A 22341-nucleotide genomic window follows, 5' to 3' on the forward strand; every position below is an offset into this window, starting at 1 on the left:
AACTGGCACAGCATGAGTGAGTGTGCCCTGTGAAGGATGGGCACTCCCTACCAGGGTTGGTTGCTGGAATAGGCACCAGCCTAAAGAAAAAGAATATAATTGTTTAATTATAGGCTATGCATTTTATTGACTAAAGCAGTGAACCTTAAAGCACAAGGCTGCCAATTGAATCCCTGCCTCTGATTTGTTGTGTGTCCCTAGTTGTTGGTTGGTTGGAAGCATGTGCTGATTTTACATTGAGATGCTGCACCCACTACAGGATGAACCACCCATGGACCACTCACTTATCCTTCCTGTGCTACCATCAATTCTAATGTATCCTAATCTTGGCTTTAGCCAAATATAAAATAATAATAATGATAATAGCAATACCAGTAGCACTGACCTATTTATGAACACCTTGTGATGGAAGAGTGCTTATCAACAAGTTTAAAATGTTTGGGAAAAAAACAAAGCATGTCGAAAGTAGGAACTGAAAACCTTAAACAACCTTTCCTGGATTGTGTCAGTTATTGAGCTTCATGATTAATTCACTTCTCATTTTTAGTTTCTGCACCTCCTCAATGGATTTTAAATATCCTTCCATATCCAAGATTAGGACATTTTGTTCACAGAATTTTAAGGCCACCTTTTCCTTTAAAATAGTTTCTTATATATTGGATACATTTCTCTGAAGCAGTGCAGGTGCAAATCAATTTTTTTTGTTTTGTTTTTGCTTTAGGGGGTTGATATTAATTGTCAGGCATGGCTGCACTTGTTCATTATAAATTACTTGCTTTCAAAAGCCATTTTGGTTAAAATTATAGATCAGTATTAAACAAGCAGACTAGATGACAAACCTACTTCTTGTTCACCAAGAGACAATGCGTGTACTGCCTAATTAGATTATTTCTCCATTCACAATTGGCGTACAAATGCAAAACATCAAGTCATCTAATTCAGCAAAGATGTCAGTTCTATGTAGGAATTATCCTCTAATTAAAAGACCGTGTGCAATGACAATCTGCAGCCATCTTCAGTCCCTCAGGGCAGAGGCTGACTACTCTTCCCCTAGGAAGTACTTCCATCCATCGATTCATTCATTATTAAAACTGGATTAATCCAGTGACTAGGAATTAAGAAGTGAATTAAACCTGCTTGTTAAAAAAGGCACAAAAACGACCCCAAAAAAGGATACATGCTTGGATCTCTCCTGGTCTTCCAGACCTTGAACTGAGCAGACATTCCCCAGCTTTACACATTCATAGACACTGATAGCAATTTTTTCTGTACTAGTTTAAGACAGTTTAAAAAGGGATCATCTTGTATGTATAGATAGATAGATAGATAGATAGATAGATAGATAGATAGATAGATAGATAGATAGATAGATAGATAGATAGATAGATAGATAGATAGATAGATAGATAGATAGATAGATAGATAGATAGATAGATAGTACTGTATCTTATTTGTCCAAAAGAGAAATTAATAGAAGTATTACAAAAATATTATAGCAAACAGCAAAAGCAACCCCCTCAAACACACACAAGAATTACAAAAAAGAAACAACCGAAACCTGGCTAATGATAAGAGAGCAGTGATAGTGAGGTTTTATTAATGCTTATTGATGTAGGTGTATGAAGGAGCTCCAGTAGGGTTTCACACTTCTGCTGTGTTACTGTGTCATGGAAAGGGTGTGCAGCAATTTTGATAACCGCCATCAAATTTGTCTTCATTCTCTCCGTTACTACTTCCTCCATTGGATCTAGAGTGCATCCCATAACTGAGTGTGCCCTTTTATTTAGTTTGTTGATTCGGTGGGCCTCTCTTGAAGTGTTGTTACTGGTCCAGCATAACACTGTGTAGAAAATCACACTGGCTTTTCCAATGATATAGAACATGTAAAAATGCATTAAAAACTTACTTATGATGGCATAGAAAAAACAGATCCCACTAGACACTAAAGAAAATTCTGCTTTTTAGCATCTGGAGTTAATGATGAGAGGTCAGTGACAACACTGACATCTCCTGAAATGTTGTTTTCTCTCAAACTACAAAAAAGCTTAATGATGCCCACATCATTAAGGGCTTCTTGTCGGTCTCAGGAGGTCTTTGCTCAGTCAGTTTATATATAAACTACAGTATCTCAAATCTGTTCTACTCTTAGAAGTTCTGTGTCCATACTAGATAAAGTGCCCTTTGTGTACTCATCACACATCCAGTGACCATCTAGGGTCAGTTTTGGTGGAGCAACTACTTAATTTCCTGGTTTCCTCATACTGTAGTATATTAAATGAATAATTAGTGCCAGTTTGCTCAGTTAAACGACATCCATTCAATTCAGCCATTTTGGGTCAGGGTAGGCTTAGGTTTAGGGAAAAAGACAGGATTCCCATAGGTTCCATCCACAATGCTACCACATGAGCAACTTGTTTTTTGTCCTATGGGTGCCCAGAAGCAATGGACCATCAACACCAGTTTATTTTGGGCTGTTTAATCACCGAAGTCCCATCATGTTTAAGCCAGTTGGAAAGTGTGTTTTATGTTTTTTTGTCTCATACCTTTCTATCTCTTTCTCTCCTTATTTTGCTATGTTGGGTTGTATTCTAGTAAAGTGGTGAATTAAGACAAAAAAAAATGTTTTTTTTGTACTTAAGCTCAGGATGCTCAGGGTTAGGGTTAGGGTTACATGAGTCCTCCTAAACCAGAATTTCCCTTGTTTGGATTTGGACAGCCACAGTGACTGCATTTTTTGATCCAACCCATTTTCTTACATACAAGCTAATCCTTGTATTGTTGATGTTTTCTTTATGAGATATCATACAGATGATTTATGGCTCTGAGCAGATTAGTTATTTTCAGTCCTTCAATTATTCTCATCCATTTCTTGCTAAATATTTTATTAAAGCAGATACTTCATTAAACACACATACACACACAAACAGTGGTGTTGATGGGACCAAATTTGATGGTGAGCTGCTGGCTCCTTATTCATTTGCATCTCATTATTAACTGCCAGCTGGTTAAGAAAACAAGAAGCAATTAAAAACAGAGAACACAGCTGTTTAAGACTATAAAAGAGGCAATTAAGTGTTGGAAATCTTAACAAGTGAGTTAATGAAAATAAAGGCAAACATTTTGCTTGAATAATAATTGACTGCTTATGAAGAAATCGGGTTGGACCAAAAACCTGCATCCACTGTGGCCCTCCAGAACTGAATGTCCTTTGCATTCTCATGGCTGACATGTTTGTCAGTGTTCATGAGTTTCTCCTCAGTTGAAGAAAATAGAATTTAGTACATAGTTTTAGGCTAGACATTTGGGCCATCTAACCAGCATGCTATCACTGTTGAAAAAGGGCCTAAATATTTTGGGACATACTAGTAATTACAAAACAGGAGATTTCTGTGCCTTATTAGAGCCTGGTGAGGGGTGATGAAACCATTCAATCAGCTATGACAGAAATGAGAGTAACCCTCCCAGAAAACAAGCAGGAGGTCACCCTACTGTCACAATAAATATAGAGAAAATACCAAGTCAAATAAAGGAATTGTCCACTGTCCAGTGGCTTATGAATGTGCAAGGAGTCAAATGCACCTTTTGAGTTTCATTAAACGGTTCTCATTCTCAGTTATGCTGCTTGGTCTGCAGGATGCACAATAAAAAAAACGAAATAACCCCTTGAGAATTTGGGGCAATTCTTAATATATTTCCAAAGAAAATGTTGTGGAGTAAGAATAGATTCATATTGTGATCAACCCCAATCGTGATGCATTAGTGATCTAGAAAAATGATAATAAATATTTTCAAAAAAATAAGTTCAAAATATTTGTAGTTAGAGAGTTTGGCAAAGCAGTAATTGAAATTTTGCTCCCAGTTTCATGTACCTGGTCTATGGAGTCTGCAAATTCTGCCCATATCCACCTTCCATCTTAATGGAGCCACAAGGATAAATCAGTGTGGATGTGTTTATGAGTGTGTCCAGTATCATCCCATTACTATATCATGCTACTGGGATGGGTTTTGCTCCCTTCAACATTCGTTTCATTCTTATTAATGTAAAATATATGCTTATCTTTCTTAATTTCTCTTTTTAGGGCAATGTTGTTGCCATTAAATACATCAACCGGAAAAGGATAGAGCTGACAAGGAAGGTCCTCTTTGAGCTGAAACATGTATGTACTGAGAGGCTGACGGAACCCTAATGTAGACTTCATTCAATTGTATTACCTCCACTGTTTTAGTCGGAATCTGTGTTTTGTATAATTATAAGAAATATCAGTTATGTATAATTTTTTTGTTTTAGATGCGTGATGTCCAGAATGAACATCTTACCAGATTCATTGGTTCGTGCATTGACCCACCGAATATGTGCATTATTACAGAATACTGCCCCAGGGGCAGTCTCCAGGTATAGTTATTTATTACACTCACTGGCATCCTCTGCAAGAGATATTATTTTTAATGTCATATTAAATAATCTTGAATTATCCAAATAAGTAAAACAACAGAAATGCTTGAAATAAAGCAATGATTTACCAAAAATATATGCTATTATTACTCTCCTTGAAGAATGTCAGTAGTCGGTAGTTGTTGTATACTGTTAATTTACAGATGCAGGATTTTTCTCCCACGTCCTAAAAAAACTTACATGTTAGGATACCTGGTGACTCTAAATTGGCCCCAATGTGAGTTCTGGTGTGTCAATGGTTCAGCCATGCAGCAGACTGGAGCATGTGAGGGGTTGCTTCCTGTCTTGTGCCCAGTGCTGCTAGGATAGTCATTGCCCTGCCATGAGCTTGAATTGAATTAAAAAGATTTGAGAATGTAATGTCTTACAGTATTTGATGTAATTTATAAGTAAATATTTTTTTCAGGATATTATGGAAAATGAGAGCATAAACTTGGACTGGATGTTCAGATACTCCTTGATTAATGACGTAGTGAAAGGTGAGCATTTCTTGTAACGGGGTTGCTGGTCAGTTCACTCTTAGGAATGCTGCATACTTTCACATGGGATTATGTAGTTGTAAAGCTGAAAGATGTCTTTTCTGCAATCATAAGCAATTTTCTGTAACTTCTTACATGTAAAGGGGAGTTGTTTGATACAGGAGGAGAAGTTTTAGAAGTTTATATTTGCCATTTTTGGTGAGAAAACTTTGCTAGGGCAACACAGATGTGAGACAGGGAAGCTGTCAGAAAGGTTGAAGAGATCAGAACCTATGGAACTCAGTCCTCTGTTTGAATCCATTGTGACCTTGGAATGGGTCCTGGCTTGGATCAGCTGAAGTGGTTGGGGAATATGGCTGGAGATGGTGTTGCCTTTGGACACCGAAGAGCCTGCTCAAGCAACTAGTGTGGTGCAAGACATGAATAAAATTTTGTGTACTCCAATAAGAAATATTTTTTCTAGATAAGAAATGAGACTATGTGGTACTTTTTTGAAAGAGTTGTAGTTTGCGAGAAAAATTCTAGCAACTCATTCAGATAATTTTTTTGTCTGTTTTTGTTACACAACATTGTAAATGTCCGAGGATTATTGTGAGTGAAGAAAAGATGAAGGGTCAAATAAATCAAATTTGTGTATGCACAAAAAGAGGCCTGAATTTGTGCATAAGGAACTTTCCACTCAAAACATTTGGGATTTATAAAAGAAAACTTGATGGGAGAACTTGCATATAGTTAGGGACTCTGACCCATCCGTACACAATATTTTGGAGAAACTGGGAAGTGCTGACATCCTTGATCAAGCATGGAAATGCAGCGAAATCAGCTGAATGACGCCTCACAAGTATAATATTCATATCACAGAGTCGTTATTATAATGTCATTAACATGACAAACATATAAAACCTCAAAAGTGATTCTGAATTCTACAATGAAGAACTTTTTTATTTTTTTGTTAGTTTTTATTGACTACCTGTTTTCACTTCTCATGGAACTCATCAACAGGTCTGCAATATATCAGCTAAGCTTCATTCTATCATGCCTGTTGTGCTGGAAGGCATTAGCTGACCATCGATGCGCTACATTCAGTTTTCATTTGCTATGGTACATATACGTAAAACATAATGTGTTTTTGCCAATGTTAAATGGAAATTTACAGCAGTGTCCAGTTTTCTCAACGTAATCAGAGCAAATGACCCTGCACTCATACTGCAGTTAGGACACCTAGCAAGAACGACTCTCCTTTTGTTAACTGGTAGCAGTGATATTCCATTAAGACACAAGTCATCAGTGATGCCAAGATGAGACATTGTGTTTTGGTGGCCTGTGTTATTTATTTCGAGGCAAAGTAGTATGGGAATATAATTTGCCGGTGGTGCTTAATGCGATAGCTGACCTATTGGTACGGTAACTGGTGGAACCTTTAGTTTTTTGTGTGGCCTATACAACTCATGTCATCACATGTGCCAGAAGACCCTGGTTCCTTATGCCTTTCCCAGAGCACAGATGAGAGGCACACCATAGGACTCTTCAAGCACATGTGTCTTGATGCATCAGGTGTAAGTCTGCTCTACTAGCCAATAATGATCCATATTTGTATGGGATTGATTAGCATAGTCCATATATGGTTGTTTCATGGTCGCAACAGGGCAGTGTTTAAGGCACATTCATGTATACACATTTACAAAATGATTGTAAGTTACAAATGGATAAATTGGGTAGAAATGTGCATATGCCATGTTTTAAAATCAGAGTTTTTGGCGTATGCATATTTTCATGCTCAAATTTGCTCTAAGTTTTATAAACAAGATAATAGGAGATGATTAACGATGATTAACCAAACCAGAGATGTGGTTAGGGAAAGCAGGGGATCAAAACCGTCAGATCAAAATAACCAGGAAAGCAGGAATGAAAAGGGCAAGACATTATCAAAACCAGAAATAAAACCCTACCTATTGCTATGGTCTACTTGAAATTGAAACTAACTACACTAATGGAGACTTTTGCCCGTACTGCATGCACCAAGAGATCCAGTAACATATAGAATGAATGCAGCCATGACATCACTGGCATAATGATCGCTGTCATGTGACGCTTCCATAAAATCAAAACGGGAAAGAAAATGAACTTTGTCAAACTAAATCAAAATTAAAAATAAACCTTGAAAATAGAATCATTATGTGTCAAACCACAAAATACATCAAAACACATGTGTGAAAGTCTTTAATATTACAGTTTTACTTTGTTTTCTACAAGCTGCTTGTTTATTTTACCTTGCCGCAGTAGTTTGAAGTCTTTGTAACTTTCAGAACTGTGTACTTTATGTTTTTCTGAAATGCAACAATATGTATATATATTTATTTTCATATATATAAAAAAACCAAGAGCTGGTATGTCAGAACGTGAAACACTGTTTAATAGAGGGGATTTTTTTGTGAGTTTAACAAAGAATAGCCTTAGGACAACACTGGTGCAAACTTCTGTAGTGCTTATTTCTTCTGAACATGTATTGATGGGGTGACAAGATAGAAAAATGAGTGTCCATGGTAGGTTCGGTAGTTTAGTGGGCAGTAGGTGAGTGGACAGATGGGCATTTATTTGCCTGGGTCACAGATTCTCCTCCAGGTCAGCCACTTCATTGTTTTACATGTGAACATTGCTTTATTTTAGGGCATGGTCTTTCTTCACAACAGCGTGATTGTTTCACATGGGAACCTGAAATCTTCTAACTGTGTAGTAGACAGCCGATTTGTTTTGAAGATCACAGACTATGGCCTGGCCAGTCTCCGCACTGCCTCTGACTGTGAAGACACCCATTCATTCTATGCAAGTAGGTTTATCGTCTTACTAAAAGCTAATCATAATAGTCATGCTAATTATTATTACTGATTTCATGCAGAATTCTGAATTCAGTAAGCTCAAGTACATTATTATCTTTCATTTTTTATGAGCAGTTCAGTGGCACTGTTGTTATCCAGAAATGATTTGAAACTGTACTTACTATCTCATTATGTATATTAGTATAATAATACCTGTGCCTCTTCTTCTAGCCTAATACAACAAGGAGGTGTGTGTGTGGTTTGTATTTAAGAGCCTGGGGATCTTCATGCAGCAGGCCAGTCACCACTGTAGCCAAAGTGGTACAGGAAATCTTTTTAATTAGATGAACTGGGAGTTGTTTGCATTTTGGTTAATAAGGAAAACCTCACTTCAGTGCCACTTAAGTGGTCCGATCCACTGACTTTGTCTAAAGCTTCTTACTTTTGAAGTTGCCACTGAAACTTGTTATACAGAAATGGGATGGGGGCACATCTGCAAGGCACTTCACTTCACAGCTTTCCATCAGATTTGATTGGAGATGCCTTTTCGTAGTGCTGGATTTGTCTGATTTACCTGAAGACAGCAGTAGACGCTTAGATTTTTCTTACTGTTTTGTTTTTGCTGTTTCAGTATTTTATTTAATTTGCATTGTAAACTTGTTAGAATTGAGTATGAGTAGTGTTACGATGTATAGTCTTTGAATGTGCATACTGTATTTACATCTATTAAATACAAGGAAAGCAACAAATATGTATCTGTTTTATGTCATTGTGAGTTTATCAGCAAGGAGGTGTAAGCTCAGTCTTTTGTCCCTTTATTTTTTTTTTACAGTGTTGATCTGAACTTGTGTGGTGCTGAGGTGTCATCTGTTGTATGGCTACACTCAGGTCCCAATCTGGGATCCTGAGTTGGTTGGTCATGTGGTGGGTGCGGTAATGTGCTGTATCAGTGCACGCTCCTAACCTAACCTAGATTGATTTATGTAAGCAAAGCTGAGGGTAAATTCAGGACATGATGGTTAATGCTGTTTCATCACTGCTTCAGAGACCTAGGTTCAAATTTAAATCCCATCCCTCTTATTATTTCTGTGGAGTTTAAACAGTTGTCTTGTGCTCTCACAGATTTTTTTTTCTGAAAACTCAAGTTTTAATTCCACTGCCAAAAGATATGTGTGCTAGGCTCATTGTCTCTCCTAAACTGGTCTAGTGGATGTGTCCTGGTGCCTAATCTAAGATTTCTATTTTGTGCCTGTTGGTTTTCCATCCAAGGTTCTGATTTTCCATGATTGTATAATGACCAGTGTGTGTTAAGAAAATGAATCTATATACTTTGTTTTACTGCATTTGTCTGCCATTAGAATGATGTAAGCTGATTGTGTATTTGTTTTAGACTCCTAATGTATTAAGCTACAGTATGATCTAAAGACTCTTTGAGACAATTCTTAATAGGATATCTTCCTCTTCTACCTTTAGAGAAACTTTGGACGGCACCAGAGTTATTACGGATGGAGAACCCACCACCACAGGGAACACAGAAAGGAGATATTTACAGTTTTGGAATCATTGTTCACGAAATTGCTTTCAGAAATGGACCTTTCTATATAGAGGGACCACCACTTAGCCCGAAAGGTACAGTAGAAAACAGAAACACAGATCATATCTTACAAAAAGTAACCTATTTCATGCAAAATACCCAATTAGAAATTAGAACAGGAATAAGAGTAAGTTTAAGTAATACATGTTGTATAACAATAGAGTTTTTATCATTGTGATATTCATCTACCCATTATCATACATGTTTATTCCAGTTCAATTTTTCTGTTCAATCGGTTTTAAATGTTGAACAAGGAAACTTCAGTTCAGTTCCTTATATTTTTTTCTAGCATGCTTCATTCAGTATAGGCTTAGAGGATGTGAACAATACCACATCTACAATGCATTAACAGCAAACTATAAGTCACATAGCATTTAAATACATGAACATGCCGACTACACTGAACAAAAAGAGGATAGCATTAACAATATAACTGAGACATGGGCAGTTAAAATGGGAGACGAGAAAAGCAAAACCTCTAGTTTGTACCCTTACTGGAGAAAATGAAGTTTGGGGTTTCTCATGGCTGGTTATAACAAAGTCTATTGTCAAAGGCAGATGAAGTCAACATTTTGATGATGTAGGCCAAATGGCTGTGCATTACCTCCTGGGCATTCTACAATGTTAAAGAAATTTCCGGATGAGAGTGTGAAAAGAAAGATGAAATCCTTTTGTGTTTTGTGTTTTATTTGCTTTGGCCTGTTGCCTAGAAAATGAGAATGTTGTGTTGACGTAAACCCTGAAGATCCTTTTCACATCTTCCTGTAAGGCAGCGTGGCCCATCTTATGCTTTGAATTAATATTCCTTTTGTCTACTTCCTTTTAATATTCCTTTTGTCTTTTGTGGAAATGTGTTTTGAGACAAAGAAAGCCCGTTTTTCTTACACATTTCACTTGTGTGCCACTAACTCCAGAAAGTGAGATAGTCCATCATATTTTCTGACTATTGTTCTCCTTGATTATTTGTGAAAAATGCACAGTAGACACAACAGTTGCTGTGAAAGATGTATTATGAAAACAAAAATGGACATACTGCATGCATATAATACATGCCAGTGAAATCAAAAAGAAGCCAACAGAACAAAGTGGCATTAATCAGAACTTTATTCAGTTTTAGTTATTCAGTGCATGTAAAAGTAAATCTCAGTGTTATATACTGTAGGTAAAAAATAGGTCCCTAAAATCCACAGTCTTAAACAAAAAGTAGGACTGGATTTGGTTAAGCCTTTCAATACAGTTTGGAAATTACCGCAAAATAGATCAGCAAGGATTTTACCTAATAAATCCATTTTCCTCTTACCCCGTCTGAAATGATCTACAAATTAAATTGAAATGAGTCCACCTTCAAGGTAAAGTTGACATTAAGCTGAGGACTGTAGTTACAGTGCTCTGATAAGAAATTAGGTTAAGTATTGAGTGCACGTTTTATGATGGAGGTGGCGGAGCAGAGTGTTGCAGTGCATTTTGGTCCCTGTAAGATATTCATTAATGTGTACAAATACTTAACAAATTCATTTGGTTTTTGATAAAAAGAACACATATTGTTTTAAATAAATTTGAAAAACCTGTGGATCAAATCATTTTCTATTATTTTGGTGATCTGGGTTTAGGGTTCAGCTTTAACAGCATTGTTTTAGATTCTGTCTCTTGTAGTAGATTTCACACTATGCTGTATTAAAAAAAACACTGTAGAGAGAAAAGTGTTAGTTGTAAAGTTTCTTCCACTAACTGGCTGTTCCCCCCAGATCTCAGCATTAATAATTGGACTCAAAAGTTTGCTTTACACTTAACTCACCTACTGTAATTACACCCTTGGTGATACTAAATGGTTATATGATTGGCTGCACTCCACTTGAAATGAAGATTATATCCTGTGCTTGTCTGTACAATTCCAAAGGTTACTTTTTAGAAGGGCTGGAATTAGGAGTGATGAGCAGCATCGTCACAGTAAGATTCCACATCTCCTTGCACTGTTGGTCTTAAAGCTGGGGTGACTCTTAAGTTTGTACTGGAAACAATTAATGGTGACTTAACCTGTCAGTCCAACTTGTTTGTAATCACATTTCTTTTCTTATGTCACCAAATATTGTGAATGTTACTTACAGCAACTGTTTTCAATAATATTTTAGTAATGAAGCTATGAATATTGTTTCAAAAGAAATAAGCATATTAATTTTACGATTCAATAATGGTATATATATAGCATTACAATGTGAATCAAATCTACATTCTGTTGTTACTTCTCTACACAACTAGCAACCCAAATGATGAATTTTTGTGATCTGTCAAGCAGTTTGAAGATCTCCTGCAGCTGTTTAATTTTACCGACTGCCACACATTTCTGTTTGCTAAGCTCATTGATATTCTCCTTTGCTCTTGGCAGAAGCAGCTGTAGGGGGCCACTACAGAGCTCCCTGTGTTCCTGGCTTTAAAGTGCTTTACCCAATGTCTAACACTGCTAGACGCTATGCAGGTGCCTCCATATATACATGGAAGCTCTATGTTTGTGTCAGCCCTAGGGATTTCCTCCTTCACAAGATATCACTGAAAGTTTTTGAAATGACATGAACTTCTCAGCCAATTGAATACATTTGACTGAGGCAAGTGACACCATTTTTCATTCAGCCATCCATCCATCCTCCATTTTCCAACCCGCTGAATCCAAACACAGGGTCACGGGGGTCTGCTGGAGCCAATCCCAGCCAACACAGGGCACAAGGCAGGAACCAATCCTGGGCAGGGTGCCAACCCACCGCAGATTTTTCATTCAGTGAGGTGATAGATGGAGCTACACATTACAATAATGTTCATGGCAATATCTTAAAGCATATCTTGTAAGTTCAATACGCTCATTACTTTTGGTATGACACTTGTGAAATTAAGTTGTCTTATTAAGGGGTGGTAAAGTCTGCATACTTTAGCTAGTGCATGTTTATGTTTAGTTCATTTTCTCATTCCTGTACTTGATCTAGCATTGAAACACTATAAATATTACAATGGTATTCGATATCAGATACAAGTAGATATCCTGATTGGTTACAATAGATAGATAGATAGATAGATAGATAGATAGATAGATAAGATAGATAGATAGATAGATAGATAGATAGATAGATAGATAGATAGATAGATAGATAGATAGATAGATAGATAGATAGATAGATAGATAGATAGATAGATAGATAATTGCGCAGTATATGCCTATATAATGTATTGTACATACATTGTTGGAGGACATGCTTGCAGGGTTAGATGCAGATTAACATCATACCCAGGATGGAGCAATTAGTGTTAGTGTGTCACATAGAGGATGTGAAGCATTGTTCATAATGGCACTTGGCTTTATTTTAATTCTCTCCTTTCCCTATTACCTGCCAGGTGTCCACAGTGTGTCCCATATCTGAGCCTGCCCTTGTAAATAGCTTGTTGATTTGGTGGGCCTGTCTTGAAGTGATGTTGCCAGCCCAGTATTCGACAGCATAGAAAATCACACTGGCCATCACAGATTTATAGAAGTTGGGTAGCATGTCAATTCCCACATTAAAGGAACACAGTCTCACTAGGAAAAAGAAAGTGCTCCACCGTTTCTTATACAATGCCCCTGTATTCCGAGACCAATCCAGCCTGTCATTAATGTGAACCTCCAAGTACTTGTAGGAGTGGACCACCTCTATAGCCACTTCATGAACAGATGACAATAATATGACAGTAGAGGTGTTTCTTTGCTTAGAGCCCACAGCTGTCATTAATCAGCCTCGATATAAAGATTGTATAAATATTTAATACAATTCTTTTTCTATTTAAATTCAGTCAAATAATTTTTCCAGCCATTTTTCAAATCCTGATTGTCTCTGAATCATTTCCCTGTATGGTGCAATAATGGCCATTGATCATGCTGTAATCACACAATAACATAACATTCTTAAACCTGCTTAATTCAGTTAAGGACCACACTGGGCTGAAGCCTACTTTGGCAGCACCCCTTTAGTTTTTACACATTTTGTTATGTTGCAACCTTGTGGTAAAATCATCTACAGTCATGTGTTCCCTCATTAGACAGTTTTAAATTCAGTTCTTTTCCTCTGACACTTGAAATCTAGTCTAGGTGCATCCCATTCTATTGATATTGATAAAATGATAGTTGAGATGTTTTTACACCTTATTTGAAGTCCACTTGTGGTTTGTTCAGTTGATTGGAGATGATTAGGAAAAGCACAGTAGGCAATGTTTATCGAGCAAAAGCCAAACCATGTGGTTGAAGGAATTGCATGCAGAGCTTAAAGACAGGATTGTACTGTGGCCCAAATCTGGGAAAGGAAACACAAAAACTATGCAGCATTGAAGGTTTCCAAGAGCACAGTGGCCACTGTAATTTTTAAAAGAAGTTTGGACAACCACAACTGGCTGTCAGGCCAAGCAGAGCAATCTTGGAAGAAGGGCCATGATAAGAGAGAAGACCAAGAACTTGACGGTTACTCTGACTGAGCTCCAAAGAACCCGTGTGGATATGGGAGAAACTTCCTTAAGAACACACACCACAGCAAAACTCTATTAATCTGGGCATTATGGCAGAGTGGTCAAATGACACATAAAAGCCCACTTGGAGTTTGAAAAAAGGGAAGTACTCTCAGTCTGTAAGAAACAAGATCCTCTGGTCTGATGAAAACATACTTGAAATGTTAGGTCTCAATTCTAAGCATCATGTCCGGAGGAAACCAGGCACTGCTCATCACCTGTGCAATACCATTCCAACAGTGAAAATTGGTGGTGGCAGATGATGCTGTTGGATTGTTTTTCAGTGGCAGAGATTGGGAGACTAGTCAGGACTGAGGGAAAGTAAAGAGATGTTCGGAATGAAAACCTGCTCCAAAGTGCTCTGAACTTAAGAATAACCTTCCAAAAAAGCAATGACCCTAAACACAAAGAACAGATAAGATTGGGAATGGGTTAGGGACAATACAGAGAATGTTCTTGAATGGTTTAGCGAGACTCTAGACTTGAACCTAATTGAACATATCTGGTGAGACCTGCTTTCCTCTGATGGTCTTCATCCCACCTGACAGAGAGTGAAGGGAACTGAAGAGAAAATAGCAGAAAATCTCCAAATCCAAGTGTGAGAAGCTTGTTGTGTCATACTCAAGAAGTTTCCAGGCTGTAATAGCTGTCAAATGGGCTTCAGCAAGTAAAGGTTCAGAATACTTGTGTCAATGTGATATTTCAGTTTTTAATTTTTAATATATTTGCAACAATTCCTAAAATTCTTTTTTTTTACTTTGTCATTCTGGGGTATTGAGTGTTGTTTGATGGTTGTGAATGTAAGGCTGCAACATAACAAAATGTGAAAAATGTGTGTAGATTGGAATACTTTCGAATGACACTGTATATAATTAGTATGAAATCATGGAGAGCAAATAAGCTACACAATAACAATAAAGTACCCGGATTCAAATCCAATTTTTATCACTACAACAACATTTATTTGTATAGCCCAATTTTCATAAAATGGATGTAGCTCAAAGTGCTTAACAACATGTTAAAGAAGTAATTACATGCAAACGCTATTCTACTGACAAACCCAAGGAGACCATTCAGTCCATCAGACATTTGGGTTAGCTAATACCTAATTTGTCCCAATAACTCATCCAAATACTGTACTAAAAGTTGTCAATATTTTCACTTCAACTACATGACTTGCTAATTTATCCTAGATTCCCATGATTCTTTGTGTAAAGAAGTGCTTCCTGGATTCCAGCTTAAATCCACGTTGCCTTTATTCTGACATGCTGATGTCAGTTACTGACATACAAATGTTAACCCTGCAATTGAAAAAGAAGCAGCTGAGAGTTTTGTGTTTTCTGTGATATGAGAGTTAATTAAAAAATAAATTTAGCTCCGAAAAACTTTGTGTTGGGTTGCTGCTAAGGAGCCATGTGGGAAATTTTAAACCCTTTTTCCTTTAGAAGGGTTTTTTGCTTTTTTTCACCCACATAGGAGCAAAAACAACTGAGTGTCTGAGGGAGTGTTTGGATAAGTTACTTGTATTTGTATTTGTACTTTTTCTTGTTTGTATTCAAACTAGCATTGATGAAGCAGGGCAGTAAGCAGGAGTAACTGACAATGACATCTCTGTAAGTAAATAACCAGCATTGTAGTAAGTAACAGAAACAACAAATCCTTAGTGGGCTAAGAAGGCAGTAGTTGACTTCAAAGTGGTAAAAAGAAGGGCTCTGAGGCACGTAGGCAGGCGGCTAGTGTTAAGATACCGATAAGACACAAGCGGCTGTAGGAGCAGACAAGACAGTAAGAAATTAACCTATAGCGAATATTCAGAAAGTGAGTATTTCTAGATTGAACAGTTCTTAGACGTCTGGAAAGTAGAGCAGTTAAGAGAGCAACACCATAAAGATTTCATTAATATGAAGGAATACAAAAAGAGTGAATGGAGAGCTTTTAAGTGAGGAAAAAAGGAACACAAAGTTAGGAGAGCAGAAAGAAAAGTAAGGCTAACCTCATAAAAGAACAAACTGTAGGCAGTCGAGCGGGAAAATATTACAGGAGCTTAAGGGGCCAGAAGGTGTAAAATACATGTAGTACTTCTTCAATCTAATTTTTTTGGCTTATTTTTTTACTTTTACCATTGAAGTTAAATCATTTAATTTTTAACAAAGGAAAAGAAAAAGTTCAGTAGTTTCAGTAATCCAAAGTCAAATTTTAATAATGTGGCAAGTGCAATGCAATGCAAGGATGTAGGACTTTCCAAAGGATGGCTTTAGAGGCAAATCTTAAGCAATTTTTTCATCAAAGTCTAAGAAATGTTAGCAGTGGAACAGGTTTAAAAATGTTGTACATTTAATGCATATCTGAATTTGGAATTAGTAGGACATTAAAAAAAAACTCCACGGTGGGTTAATAAAGAGTTTAAGAAGAACCTGCAAATGAAAAACAGCTGTATAAGGTGAATAAGATTAATAACTCCAGTGTGAATCATAGGGCATATAAGAACATGAGGGCAACCATTAAGAAGGATATTAGGAAAGCTGAAAGGCAGTTAGTCCTGCGGTGGGTTGGCACCCTGCCCGGGATTGGTTCCTGCCTTGTGCCCTGTGTTGGCTGGGATTGGCTCCAGCAGACCCCCGTGACCCTGTGTTCGGATTCAGCGGGTTGGAAAATGGACGGATGGAAAGGCAGTTAGAGAGGAATATAGCCAATAACGTGACAGATGACTCAAAGAGATTCTTTCAGTATTTTAGTAGTAAAAGAACAGTCAAGGAGGAGGTGAAGTGCATCAGGAATAGTAAAGGGGAATTAAACAATGCAGGAAAATAACCGATGCATTTTTTGGAGGCCTTCACAAGTGAGGAAATAGCTAACCTCTCAGTGGTAAAAATGACTACTATGGTGGTACTGAGGGATTTGGAAATTGTAGAGGGAGAAGTACTGCTTAGATTAAATAGGCTGAAACAAATCACCAGGACCAGATAATATTTATGCTCAAATTTTTACTTTAGCAAGTACAAATATAAATCCTTGATGCATATATTTCAGAAGTCACTGCACACTGGGAAAATTCTGAAGGACTGGAAAATGGCAAATATTATCACATTATATAATAAGGGTTCTGCGGTGGGCTGGCGCCCTGCCCGGGGTTTGTTTCCTGCCTTGCGCCCTGTGTTGGCTGGGATTGGCTCCAGCAGACCCCTGTGACCCTGAAGTTAGGATATAGCAGGTTGGATAATGGATGGATGGATAATAAGGGTTACTGGCAGATCCAAGCAACTATAGGTCAGTAAGCTTAACATGCATCACAGAAAAATTAATGGAAGGAATTATTAAGAGAAAGATTGAGCTACACATGGAAAGAAGAGAAGTTCTCAACAGTCAGCATGGTTTCAGAAGAAGGGATTCATGTTTTACCAACATGCTGGAATTCTATGAGGAAGCAACAAAAGGATATAATTAACGTTGAGCATATGATAATATTTATCTGGTCTTTCAGAAAGCATTTGATAAGGTGCCACATGAGAAGTTGGGCATCAAACTAAAAGAAGTTGGAATTCAGGATGTTGTGTGTAGATGGGTGTAGAATTGGCTAAAACACAGGAAGCAGAGGGTGATGGTGCAAGGAACCCTTTCAGAACTGGCTGATGTTAAGAGAGGTTTTCTGTAAGGGTCAGTGCTAGGGCCGCAGCTATTTTTAATATATAAATGATTTGGATTGGAATATCAGTAAGAAGCTGGTAAAGTCTGCAGATGACACCCTGATAGATGGATTGGCAGATAATCTGGAATCCATTGAATCATTACAGAGGGATTTGGACAACATACAGGCTTGGGCAGATTTGTGGCAGATGAAATTTAATATCAGTAAATGTAAAGTATTACATGTAGGAAATAAAACTGCTATGTTTGAATACACAATGGCAGGTCTGAAAATCAAGAGTATACCTTATGAGAAAGATTTACGAGTCATAGTTGACTCTACATTTTCAACTTCCAGTCAGTGTTCAGAAGCCATTAAGAAGGCTAACAGAATGTTAGGTTATATAGCACAATGTGTAGCGTACAAGCCCAAGAGGGTTCTGCTCAAGTCTTATAATGCACTGGTGAGGCCTCATCTGGAGTACTGTGTGCAGTTTTGGTCTCCAGGCTACAAAAAGATCATAGCAGTCCTGGAAAAAGTCCAGAGAAGAGCAGGTAGGTTGATTCCAGGGCTACAGGGGATGAATTATAAAGAAAGATTAAAAGAGCTGAGCATAATTGGTTTAAGCAAAAGGAAATTAAGACGAGACATGATTGGAGTGTTTACAATTATGAAGGGAATTAATACAGTGGCTCGAGACAGTTATTTTAAAATGAGTTCATCAAGAACACAGGGACGCAGTTGGCAACTTGATAAGGGTAAATTTCGCACAAACATTAGGCAGTTTTTCTTTAAACAGAGAGCTTAGAATAAGCTACCAAGTAGTGTGATAGTTAGGGACTTTCAAAACTAGACTTGACGTTTTTAGAAGAATTAAGTGGATAGGACTGGTGAGCTTTGTTTGGCTGAATGGCCTGTTCTTGTGTAAATTTTTCTAATGTTCTAATTTATTTCCACACGTGCGTGATTCATCTTTTAATTGAAAGAATTATGCTGAATCGTCTTTATCAGTTTGTTTGTGTATTTGGAGGACATATATTAGGTCCCTGCTTAGACTTCACTGCTCAACCCTAAAGATGTTTAATTCTGTGAGACTAAAGCATGACAGATACTTTAGTTCTCAGATGAACTTGGTTCCTTGGTCTACAGTAGAAATGCAAGGTCTTTTTTGAAGCGTGATGGCCAGAAACAGTATTCCAGGTGTGGTCTCACTAGGACATTGTGTATTCTGTGCAGTTTATACTGTACAGTTTTTACAATAAAATCTAACATTGTGCATCCCTTTTTTATTTCCACACGTTATCCAGATGGTTAGACCTTAAGAAATTGAGCAATCCGGTTTATATTCCATTTCTTCATCTGAAAAAAGGATATTTAAATCAGTTTGAAAACTGTCAGTGGCGATAAAGAATTATAAAGTTTAACCTATTTAAAAGAGATGTGCAAACGAGTCTGTTTAATAAAAGCAGTTTGCAGATCCCCAGGATTGAGTATATTCCAGGTGTTTCATTGTTTCTGACACTAACACAGGTGTATTATAGCAAGTTTAATTTTATTTAATTTGTGAGGGATTATCATGCCAGGATTATCTTAATAATGTTCTTATAAATGTATAATACATGTATGTCTTTGAAAGGGCACAGCAAATGAGTCATAAACTTTCATCTTTGAGCTCTTAGATCAGGAAGTCACTCTGTGACCTGAGATCAAGGAGACTGCTTGAAACCTCAGATCAGTGAGCCTGTCACTCGCCTTCAAGTGGATTTTTTTTTTTCCAACTAACGGTGCAAATGTCATTAGAAAGTGTCTGTGGTTGCTATAGCAGCCACAGCTAAAAGTTCTTCACTTGGATTCCAGTGTTTGACAGTCACACTCAGACTCCATTCAGAAAACCAATTGGAGCATGCCAGTAGGCTAATAGGCTTCAAGACAGTGTGACACAGTTTACTTAAATGTGGGGGTCAATATGAAAAAGTGATCTCAATATTTTTTGAAAGTAAGTCAGGGCAGGCAGCATGTTGGTGATGCATTAGATTTCTCAGAGGTCCAATCCTGACTCAGTTTGTGTCTGCACATTTTTTCATTGTGTCTCTCTAGGGTTTTCTGTAGGTTCTTCAGTTTTCCCCCTTCATCCAGAGATACTAACATTAGATTGGCCCGTATGAGTGGCCGGTGCCTGGTCCAGGGTTGACTTTCATCTTGCATCCAATGTGGCTACTCTGAGTCTGAAATTGAATTAATAGATTGCCTGCAGTTTACTTGGTGTTCCTGCATATGCTTTGGTTTTTCATTGAGCGCTGTCTGTAGAGAAAGTGCAGTTATTAAACCGTTTTAGGATCTCTGGTGTCCAGAGCTGCCTGGCTGTTATGTCGTCTCTTTGCACCACACAGGAACCTTCACTTTAGATATTGCTCTCTTTTCTGTTGACCTCATGTTTGTTGGGTTCATGTCTAGTATTCTTTTTCTGGTCCTGAGATCATTTTCTTTGAAAAAACTATGTGGCCAGTATGCACTGTGGTTCTAGTGACCTTATCATAATCTGAATCTGATTTATTATTTCCATAAATATGCTAAAGCACTGAGTAAGCCGGTGATCATGCAGGTTTCTTTTTTACATGACCTTTCTGTGGCATTTTCCAGTAATAGCTTGCTGTGTAACTGTACAACATATCAGATGGTCATAAATTCTGCTGTCGTATTTATTGGCTGGAGTTGTAAGCAGATTGCCTAATCTAAACAAGTTATTTTAGTGTCATGTTAATTTTTAGGTTATATACATATGAACATTTTTATTACATTTCATTTTTAAACAGTTCTTTCTGTGCCTTTTATTGTCTTTCACATGCCTTTCGGTATGTGAATTTTAGCAATTAGTAACTCAGAGTAATCATGCACCGCTCCTTTGTTTTTTTATAGGCTAAATAAGCATGGGAACAGATGTTGGAGACTCAGAGCCAGACATGTATACTGCTTTCAATAAAATTGCATTTAACAAAAATATCAAATCAATAAGTGCCGCTTGTAACTTTATTAAGAAATGCTAAATGTTACAACCCAGAATGATAGCTGCTATTAGATTAAATCTGATGGGTTCTTGACCATACAATTGTAAATTATTGATTGAAAACAGTCACATTATGGAAACAGACAGTCTCGTCTGCATTCATAAATAACACTTGAAGAAATAGCTCTGTAATAATTATCTTAATGACTAGAAAGCATTTTTTTCTTCAATATTTCTTACTTGTTCAGACAGGCAAGCAGATAGTTGTGCAAACTGAGCTTTTTCTTTCTTTCTTTCTTTCTTTTTTCTTTCTTTCTTCTTTCTTTCTTTCTTTCTTTCTTTCTTTCTTTTTTCTTCTTTTCTTGTTCTTTCTTTCTTTTTTTCTCTTTCTCTTTCTTCTTTTCTCTTCTTTCTTTCTTTCTTTCTTCTTTTCTTTCTTTCTTTTCTTTCTTTCTTTTTCTTTCTTTTCCTCTTTCTTTTTCTTTCTTTTCTTTCTTTCTTTCTTTTTCTCTTTCTTTCTTTCTTTCTTTCTTTTTCTCTTTTTCTTTCTTTCTTTCTTTCTTTTTCTTTCTGTCTTCAACAGGGAATAGATTTTTTCAGAGAATGACTAGAGACGAGTATCATTTTAATTTCTGAAAATCTCAAAAGAACAGCAGCCGTTTAAGTACTCTTCACATTATTGTGCGGTTCAGAAGAATAAACAAGCTACTAAAGGCAAAACCATAGGTACATAAAGACAAGCTATGAATAAGCTGCAAATCACAGGTGTAAGGCACACGCCAAAGGCCAAGGGGTTGAAGACTGCAATAAAGGAGAGAAAAAACTCCAGCAATTTAAGAAAAAATGCCTGTGGTTCTGCATAAAATAAATGTCCAAACAGACCAGCCAAGTAAAGAACACAGGGCACTCATTTTGTTTGTTTTTATTACTGAGTTTATTGGGCAAATATGTAACCGCATGCCATCACATCATTCTCATGGAAAAGAGTCAATAGTCTTCTGAACTAACAAATTATAAAAAAACATGTATCAGTTATATAAATTAGACTGAAAAAGTGTTTACATTTTGCTCTATGCATGTAGATTTGTTACCGTAAGTTCATGTACTGGAAGGGGGAGTAACATTATGTTATCGACAGATCATGACAGAAAAAGGTTTTGGATCATCGTAGACAGGGGAGCATTTCATTACAATAATTGTATTCATTCTTGTTGTTGTGTCCTCACTACATAAAATGCTTTCCTGAAACCTAACCCTACTCCTAACCTGCTTTGTACATGAAATTTAAAACGAGTAGAAAATTGGATTTTTGTCACTCATCCTATGCTACAGCATGGATGTGAAGGGTCTTTAATTAAAATGAAATGACCTTCAGTGAAGTGTCCCTATGTGGAGCGTACATCCAGTAGACATTTTATTGAGTACACCTGTGTTATGTCAGGGAACTGACTAAATTTGAAAAATGACTGGGAGAATAGGCAAGCAATTAATGTGGATCAAAACTTGGGGATTAAAGCCAAAATAAAAAGCAAAAATCATGGTCAAAAATACAATGCAAAAAGGTTAAAGCCAGGAAATAATACCAAAAACATTAAGAAAGAGCGCTAAGAAAAAGGGTTTTGTATCTGCAACCCGGATAAAGAAGTAAATTCCTAAATTACATTTTACCCCATCACATTGTTACCTAAAGGTCACGACCTCCGAGGACATGTCCTTGAGCATGAGAAAGGTGCTATATAAATGAAATGTATTATTATTATTATTATTATTATGTCCTTAGCAAACTTGACACGAACAAACTATAATGGCAATCATAAGAAATACAAAATGGTGGATAAAACTGTCCAAAAAAAAA

General features: G+C 37.0%; 1 protein-coding gene across 1 annotated transcript in view; it reads left to right on the forward strand.

Annotated features, from left to right (window-relative positions):
* Window positions 1–22341, forward strand: part of LOC114645534 (atrial natriuretic peptide receptor 1-like) — a 378498-nt gene that overhangs the window by 330170 nt on the left and 25987 nt on the right. Inside the window, 5 exon segments of the mRNA XM_051923089.1 lie at window positions 4080–4157; window positions 4289–4393; window positions 4860–4929; window positions 7598–7759; window positions 9222–9377. Of these exon segments, the coding sequence (XP_051779049.1) occupies window positions 4080–4157; window positions 4289–4393; window positions 4860–4929; window positions 7598–7759; window positions 9222–9377 (571 nt within the window).

The sequence above is a fragment of the Erpetoichthys calabaricus genome, chromosome 2 (genome assembly GCF_900747795.2).
Source record: "Erpetoichthys calabaricus chromosome 2, fErpCal1.3, whole genome shotgun sequence".
Classification (NCBI taxonomy): Eukaryota; Metazoa; Chordata; class Cladistia; order Polypteriformes; family Polypteridae; genus Erpetoichthys; species Erpetoichthys calabaricus.